This window comes from Heterodontus francisci, chromosome 30 (assembly GCF_036365525.1).
Source record: "Heterodontus francisci isolate sHetFra1 chromosome 30, sHetFra1.hap1, whole genome shotgun sequence".
In the NCBI taxonomy this organism is placed as follows: domain Eukaryota; kingdom Metazoa; phylum Chordata; class Chondrichthyes; order Heterodontiformes; family Heterodontidae; genus Heterodontus; species Heterodontus francisci.
The window spans coordinates 9,432,682-9,441,409 of record NC_090400.1 but is presented as its reverse complement, the minus strand read 5'-3'; the positions used below and the strand labels follow the sequence as shown (position 1 = coordinate 9,441,409).

Below are 8,728 nucleotides of genomic sequence, written 5' to 3'. Positions count from 1 at the left end.
CACTTCAAAACTACTTCATTGGCTGTAAAGTGCCTTGGTATGTCCTGAGATTGTGAAGGGTGCTATATAAATGCACATTCTTACTTTCTTTACCAGTGCATACAGGGCTGCAGTGTCTTTTACCACACCAGGTAAAGTCATTGATTATAAATGTACCATCAAGGGAGACAGAGGGTCTTCTGAATTAGAAAGACTGCATCAAACTGTGTATTTCAGTTACTCACAAAAAGAGACTTGATTTGAATTAAATCCTTTTTATTCATACAATAGATTTTGATCTGATCCTGTCAAAAGACCAGGCAGTCAGAAGCTGCCATTGGTACTTTGGGAATGGGGCAGACATGTTGCAGATGAAATGCAATGTAGCGAAATGCAAAGTACTTCATAAAAGATTCAGGAAGGGATTAATATTTAATGGAGGAAATAATGTGCATGGAAAATGAAAGTGATGGGTGGGTCTGGATTGACAGTAAATTGAAGCTATTGTAACACTGCTCAGTGGCAGTAAAGCAAATCAGATGTTGGGATGTATTGAAAGGTTAATATTGAGCCGGAATAGTGAGATAACCCTGCCATTTTATAAATCATTGTTGAGATCGCACTTCGAATGCGCTGTACAGTTCTGGTCACCACACTACAAAGACGATAATTGCAGCTGAGAGGATACAGAAAAGAGCAACTGACTGGCCTATTGATAATACCTGGTGTGAAATGCAGAATTTTATGGCAATTGGGGTGAACACATTACCCCTTTCAGAACTACTTTGTGTTGTAGTCCCCACAAATAAATCAAAGGGTTACTGATATATCTGATATTTACTTGAATTTTAAATCCAACTTTAATGAAAAACATATTAATTAAAATAAACCAAAAGCAGAATTGTTTTGTTGAATTTATTGGGAAGTTATTGAAATCTATCAAGACAGAGCAACTGAGCAATTATGAGCTGAGTAGAGAGAGTCAGCCTGGTCTTGTAAGGGAAAGGTCATGTCTGACTTATCTAGTTGAATTTTTTGAAGAGGTCATTAGGGAAGTACCTAAGAATGTTGTCTACATGGACTTCTAGAAGGCATTTGATAAGGCTTTGCATAAGAGATTATTGTCAAAAATATAAGCACACAGAATTGAAGGTAACCTTGTAGCATGGTTGGTGATTGGTTGGGAGGTAGGAGATAAAGAATAGGGATAATGGGAATGTATTCTAACTGATAGGATGTGACTGGTGATATTCCCTAGTGATCTTTACTGGGGCCTCAGCTTTTCACCATGTATAACTTGACAAAGCAATAGAGAATTGCATATCCAATTTGACAGGTAGCTCTTAGAGGGGACAATAAGTTGAGGGGATGGAAGCTGGAAGTTACAAAAGGACATAGAAAAATATGTGGATGGACAAAGCTATGGCAGATGGAGTTTAACATGGGGAAGTGTGAGATTATCCACTTTTGATCTAAGCAAGACAAATCAAAATATTTTCTTAATTGTGAGAGTAGGAGTTGTGCAAGATCAAAGAGATTAAGGTGACCATATACTCAAAACACGAAAAACTTAAGCGAAGGTACAAAAAGTAATCAAAAAGCCTATGGACGGAGTGCAGCTAAGGTTCACCAGACTGATTCCTAGGATGGCAGGACTGATGTATGAAGAGAGATTGGGTTGATTAGGCTTGGATTCGCTAGAGTTTAGCAGAATGAGAGGGGATCTTATAGAAACCTGCAAAATTCTAACAGGACTGGACAGGTTAGATGCAGGAAGGATGTTCCCGATGGTGGGGGAATCCAGGACCAGGGGTCACAGTCTAAGGATAAGGGCTAAGAGGAGAGATTTCTTCACCCAGAGAGTGGTGAACCTGTGGAATTCTCTACCACGCAAAGCAGTTGAGGCCAAATCATTAAATATATTCAAGAAAGAGTTAGAGATTGTTATTAGGGCTAATGGGATCAAGGGATATGGGGAGAAAGCGGGAACGGTACTGAGTTTGGATGATCTGCCATGATCGTTATGAATGGCTCGAAGGCCGAATGACTTATTCCTGCTCCTAGTTTTCTATGGTTCTAATGGAATGTCGGCCTTTATCTCAAAGGCTGGAATACAAAAGTGAGGAAGTGATGCTTCAGTTGTACAGAGCCTTGGTCAGACTCCATCTAGAGTATGAGGTAATTTAAGGTAACTAGCAAAAGAACCGGAGCCAAGAAGAGGGGAATATTTTTTCATGTGGTTAGTTATGATCTGGAATGCACTGCTTGAAAGGGTTTAAATTCAATAATAACTTTCAAAAGGAAATTGGTAAACACTTGAAGGGGGAAAAAACTGCAAAGCTATGGGAAAAGGGCAGGGGAATAGGACTAATTGAATAGCTCTTTCAAAGAGCCAGCACAGGCAGGATGGGCTGAACGGCCTTCTTTTGTGCTGTATCATTCTATCATTATGTGGGCGAAATCTTCCTGGCCCCACGGAGGTGGCTTTGTGGGTGGGGGGGGTGGAATTCAGATAGTTGCATGTCAGGATGGCTCCCCAACGCTGTCCCATCTCTGGAAGAATTTCCCAGGGACAGGCTGTCATGGGAATTGGCAAACTGCTCCAGGGGGGCGGGCAGCCAATTAGGCCTATTAAGGCCCTGCTTAGGGGATTTTTCGAACCTACCGGCATTTTCCTGGCGTCGGATCTGCCCGTCGCAGAGTCCAGAGCCTGACAGCTACTTGGAGGCAGCCTTCCAGTGGCTGGGAGCCATCAGAGACTCCTCCCAGTTCCCTAATGAAGGAGCCACAAGGAGGAAAAGGCCACAGCCTTGGCCACAATCAATCCTGTGGAGGGGTTCCCACTCCACACTGATGGCCCTAACAGCTGTGGGAATTCTTTATTCTTAATTTCTCTGCAGGTATCTGAGGATGCCTCCATTTTGAGGTGCACTCATGCTCCCCTTTCTGCCTCAGCAGTGCCCACCTCTCCCGGTGTGGCTACTGGACATCCAGTGCTGTGAGCCCTCTGATTGGGCCTCCAGGATCAATGTTCCATCCTGCTGTCCTTAATTGGATGATGAACATGGAGGAAGCCTCTCAATGGTCCGCATCCTGTAAGATTGCACCGGGGTGTGAATGTCAGATACCAGTGGGGTCAGGACCCGGAAATGGTCCCCAGGTCGGGTTCCCGATGCCTGCGGGAAAATTCTGGAAAATTCTATGGTCTACTGTGTTCAGGTTTGGACACCAAACCTCAGGAAAGATATAATGGCCTTGGAAAGAGTGCAGCGCAGTTTGCATAAACTTGGCTTGTCTTTCCTTGAGTTTAGAAGATTAAGGGTGATCTAATTGTGATATTTAAGATGATTAAAGGATTTGATAGAGTAGATACAGAGAAAATATTTGATCTGGTGGGAGAGTCCAGAATAAGAGGATACGATCTTAAATTCAGAGCTGGGTTGAGTCATCCAGTCTCTCTGGTGCAGAACAAACAAAGATTTCCCATCACTGTTCAATTACAGTTGAAGGAGCACAGGATTTTTTTGATGTTGGAAACAAGAAAGCACTTTTTCACACAAAGGGTAGAGGAAATCTGGATTCCCTTTCCAAAATGCTGTGGTTGCTGGGGATTAATTAAAATGTTCAAGACTGAGATAGATTTTGTTAGGTAAGGTTATCACGGGATTATGGAGAAAAGGCGGCTAAAAGAAGGTGAGGTACAGATCAACGATGATCTAACAGAATGGTGGAACAGGCTTGAGAGCCTGAATGGCTGACTCCCATCCCTATGAAATGGAGATTTTTAATATAAAATATGCACCAACATTAATGATATTTTATTAAACATATACTCCAAGCAGCTACTTCAAGCTTTTGTTAAAGATTACATACCATAGGTAAAGGAGGTCTCCTTGCTTATCTTTGGTTCATTTAGATGTGGCTGTGCTGGGTGAATTCTGTGTTAATCCTGTGTACGTACGACCATTATTTTTGGGTCTTTTCCCTTATTTCATCAACACCAGTAACTTGCCTTGATATAGCATTTTTAATGTTTTAAACATGCCGAGGCTTCACAGGACTGATTGAGGCAGGTGGCCAAAAGCTTGGTCAAATTGTGAAATGTTAAGGACAGAGAGGCAAAGTTTATGATCCAGTGAACCCGATTAGAAATTGTAAATGTTTGGACATCAGGCAATGGCGCGAGCTGGTTCTACAATGAAGACCAAGACATGGAATACTTTGCTACTAGTGACTGTCTAGGGCCGTCCATGGGGAATAGGCACTTGGGGGAGGTATTGGAATGTAGATGATGCCTGTGGACTCTCCTGTGGGAGGATGGGGCCAGGGCGAAGTGGGAGATTTCAGCTTCGAGGTATTTGTTCTGGCGGGGATCCAGCCAATGCTGGAAGTCTAAGCTTCAAAGTTAAACTACTTTAGCCTGTTCTGGGATGGGATGCTGAACTGAGTCTGCTGCCTCAGGTGAACAGAAAAGACCCTATGGCACTATTTCGAAGAAGAGCAGGGGGGTTATCCCCAGTGTCCAAGTCAATATTATCCCTCAATCAACATCACTAAAACAGATTTCTGGTCATTATCACATTGCGACTTGTGGGATCTTCCTATGGGCAAATTGGCTGCCGCATTTCCTATATGACAACAGTGACTAAACTGCAAAAATATTCATTGGTTGTAAAGTGTTTTGAGACGCCCTGTGATCATGAAAGACTCCATATAAATACAAGTGCTTTCTTTCCTAATGTTCGTTCAAGGTAATGCTTTAAAAAGGGGCCTTTCTGAGCAAGGAGGCAGTAAACAGTCCATTAGTGATATCCATGGCTGAACATTTAGCACTGTGCTCTGTTCAAAGTGTTCTTTTTTTCAAGATGCAGCAAAAGATCTTGTTGCCATTGGAAACAACATTCAGAAGCCAAGGCAATTGGCTAAACACTAGTTTGACTTTGTGATTTGTACAAGGAAGGTGAAGAGTGAGGAATGGAGATGTGAAAGACACTTTCAAAAAGCCCCTGAGGAAAGTGTTGTTTTCTTTTGTGTAGAAAACAGCCGCTGGCAGTGTCTTTATTTAATTAAAAACTTATTGTTTGATATTCCAGCCATTCAAAAAATTGTCTTCTTTGGACCAGCAGCCGAGTGGTTTTATTCAACTCGAGACATCACCCACGGGCACGGCAACAGAGTCTTGGCCTCTCGGCACGGAGATTTGGTTTTCTGAATCTGCAAAACAGGTGACAACAATCACAGTGATGTAACAGCAACCACATAAAACAAACTAGCCTGACTGTTCCAGGGTACTCACTTTGCACTTTACCCATATTCCTGAGGAACAGGAAAAGTCTGGCTAAAAAAGGTGGGAGCTTCATTAGAAAATTAAAATGAGGCGTGACTATCCTGCACGCCATTTCCTGATGTTCATCACAAATAATGGACCGGGAGAGTTGCAAGATGTGTTTTAAAAAAAGTTTGCAAATTGATTCAATTACAAAGCCATTTCTGGGCTGCTTTTCTGCACTTTTTTTTCTCTGCTGGCACTGAGTCTCTGTGCAAATTAATTTGTGCCCCCTGCACCTTTTCCAGCACCAGTGGGTTTCCCAATGGGAATTCTCCAATGGCACGCCTTTTGAAAATCCAAGTATATGACATCAATAACATTACCCTTGTCCACTCTTTGCATTACCTCTTCAAAGAATTCTGTCAGGTTAGTTGAGTACGGCTTAGCGTTTTGGAAACCATGCTGACTATTAGATTCTCTTCTATTACTTCTTTTGGTATAGATTCTAGTATCTTTCCTATCACTGATGTTAAGCTGACTAGTGTGTAGTCTTCTGGTTTTGTTCTTTTTTTATGGGAACAACATTTAGATGACGTCCAGTCCTCTGCCACTACCCTCTCTTCTATGGAACTTTTGTCTATATAAACTATGCCTCAGCCATTTCCTCCCTAGTTTCCTCGAGTATGTGTGGGAGCAGACCAACAGGGGTTTTACCCTCTTTTAGTTGTGATTGTTTATCAATTATTTTCTCCCTTTCTATCTGGACAGTTTTAATATTATTTTTAAGCTCATCCTCAATGAAGTGTCTATTTTGTTTTCTTTACAATACATTTACAATTTCTCTGCCATTATCTGTGTAGTAAGAGATCATGAGGGAGAGACTAGAGAACAGATACAGCACGGCTGTTGAAGGAGTCACACAGGACAGTGTGGAGTGTATATAGTTGTTATGAAATAAATATTCATGTTGAAATACTACAGTCTAAGAACCTCTCTGGCTAGACTCAATACAGTGGCAGCACACAGAACCAAGCATATAACAATCTGTGAGCTTATCTTGTTCATCCATTTGTGGCCCTATCCCTACTTTGATTTTCCCTTTGTTATTTATATGTCATCTTCCACCCTCTATAAACTTCAGCTCATCCAAGACTCTGCTACCCGTATCCTAACTCACACCAGGTCCTGCATTGGCTCCTGCAAGGCCTCAATTTTAAAATTCTCATCCTTGTTTTCAAATCCCTCATGGCCTTGCCCCTCTGTAATCTCTGTAACCTCCTCCAGCCCACAACCCTTCAACATCTCTGTACCTGGCCTCTGACGCATCCTCAATTTTAATCGCTCCACCATTGTATTTTCAGCTGTCCAGGCCCTAAGCTTTGGAACACCCTCTCTAACGCTCTCCTCCCTTAAGACGCTCCTTAAAACCTCCCTCTTTAACCAATTTTTGGTCACCTGCCCTAATATCCTCTTTTTTGGTTCAGTGTTAAACCGTGTTTGATAACGCCCCCATGAACCAGCTTGGGACATTTTACTATGTTAAAGGCGTTATATAAATGCAAGTTGTTGTTGTAGAATACTTTGTTATTTCTGTGTATATTCCTCTACACCACGTTTGTTGACCTGACAATGGCCTTGGACACAATCAGTCATAATGGCCTTTGGAACGTAATGGAGAAATTCGTCTGCCCTGAGAAATTCATCACAATGGTTCGACAGTTCCATGGCAGCATGCTCACATGCTCCAGCTGGCCACAGCTGGAGTACTGGGTACAGTAGGGCGGCACAATGGCGCCATGGTTAGCACCGCAGCCTCACAGCTCCAGCGACCCGGGTTCGATTCTGGGTACTGCCTGTGCGGAGTTTGCAAGTTCTCCCTGTGACCGCGTGGGTTTTCGCTGGGTGCTCCGGTTTCCTCCCACAGCCAAAGACTTTCAGGTTGATAGATAAATTGACCATTATAAATTGCCCCTGGTATAGGTAGGTGGTGTGGGGATGTGGTAGGAATATGAGATTAATGTAGGATTAGTATAAATGGGTGGTGATGGTCGGCACAGACTTGGTGGGCCAAAGGGCCTGTTTCAGTGCTGTATCTCTTAAAAAAAAAAGAAATGCTGGAAATACTCAGCAGGTCTGGCAGCATCTATGGAGAGAGAAGCAGAGTTAATGTTTCAGGTCAGTGACCCTTCTTCAGAATTGACAAATATTAGAAATGGAAAAGGTTTTAAGCAAGTAAAGTGGGGGTGGGGCAAGAAATAACAAAAGAGGTGTTGATAGGACAAGGTCACAGAGAATAACTGACCAGAAGGTCATGGAACAAAGGCAAACGGTATGTTAATGGTGTGCTGAAAGACAAAGCATTAGTACAGAGAAAGTGTGAATTGACTGTAAAACGAACAGCCCTGGCTCCAAACACAAATATGAAAAAAAGTGGGTAGGCACAGTGGAAACAAACTAAAATCAAATAAAAAAGAAAAAATAACTAAAAATTATAAAGGGGGCTCGTCATGCTCTGAAATTATTGAACTCAGTGTTCAGTCCAGCAGGCTGTAGTGTGCCTAATCGGTAAATGAGATGCTGTTTCTCGAGCTTGCGTTGATGTTCGCTGGAACACTGCAGCAATCCCAGGACAGGGGTGTGAGCATGAGAGCAGGGGGGTGTGTTGAAATGGCAAGCAACCGGAAGCTCGGGGTCATGCTTACGGACTGAGCAGAGGTGTTCCACAAAGCGGTCACCCAATCTGCGTTTGGTCTCCCCAATGTAGAGGAGACCACATTGTGAGCAGTGAATACAGTATCCTACATTGAAAGAAGTACAAGTAAATTGCTGCATCACCTGAAAGGAGTGTTTGGGGCCTTGGATAGTGAGGAGAGACGAGGTAAATGGGCAGGTATTACACTTCCTGCGATTGCAGGGGAAGGTGCAGCGGGAAGGGGACGAGGTGGTGGGGGTAATGGAGGAGTGGACGAGGGTGTCACGGAGGGAATGATCAAGGAGAGGAAATCCTGAGCCAGCAGCTTGTCCAGAACTCAGTTGTTTGTGTTATCTTGCCCAATTTGCAGCAGAACCTTCCAGGTGCAGATCAGCCTTAGCGGTCACCTATGTACCCACCAGAACACTAGCAAACACCCCAGGTGATGAACATGGTCATCTTCACCTCGAGGACAAATAACAACAACATTCCTGAATAATTTGATTTTGTAATTTATCTTTGCCTTCCTCATGATTTTTTTAAACTGCTCTCCTGGGTTTTTCATATTCTCTTCTTCAGTATCATAAGAACTTCTTATATGTCATTTTCCTTAGTTCCTTATTCATCCACAGTGCCCCATAACTAGCATGCTTACTTTTGACTTTTAGTGGAATACATTTCTCTTGAATTCTATTGGTTACCCTTTTAAAGACTGCCCACTGCTTTTCAATCTCTTTGTTTTTCAAGATTTTCTCCCAGTTTACTCTCATTTCCTCATAATTTGCCAT

At 42.7% G+C, this 8,728-nt stretch overlaps 1 protein-coding gene across 3 annotated transcripts in view; it reads right to left on the bottom strand.

Moving 5' to 3' along the window:
• Positions 1-257: 257 nt before the first annotated feature.
• LOC137346566 (protein spinster homolog 1-like) overlaps positions 258-8,728 on the bottom strand; it is a 236,450-nt gene continuing 227,979 nt past the window's right edge. For all 3 annotated transcript variants that reach the window (XM_068010075.1, XM_068010076.1, XM_068010078.1), the window contains one exon: positions 258-5,193. In XM_068010075.1, coding sequence (XP_067866176.1) covers positions 5,120-5,193 — 74 coding nt within the window. In that variant the 3' untranslated portion in view covers positions 258-5,119. The remainder of the gene's footprint in view (positions 5,194-8,728) is intronic.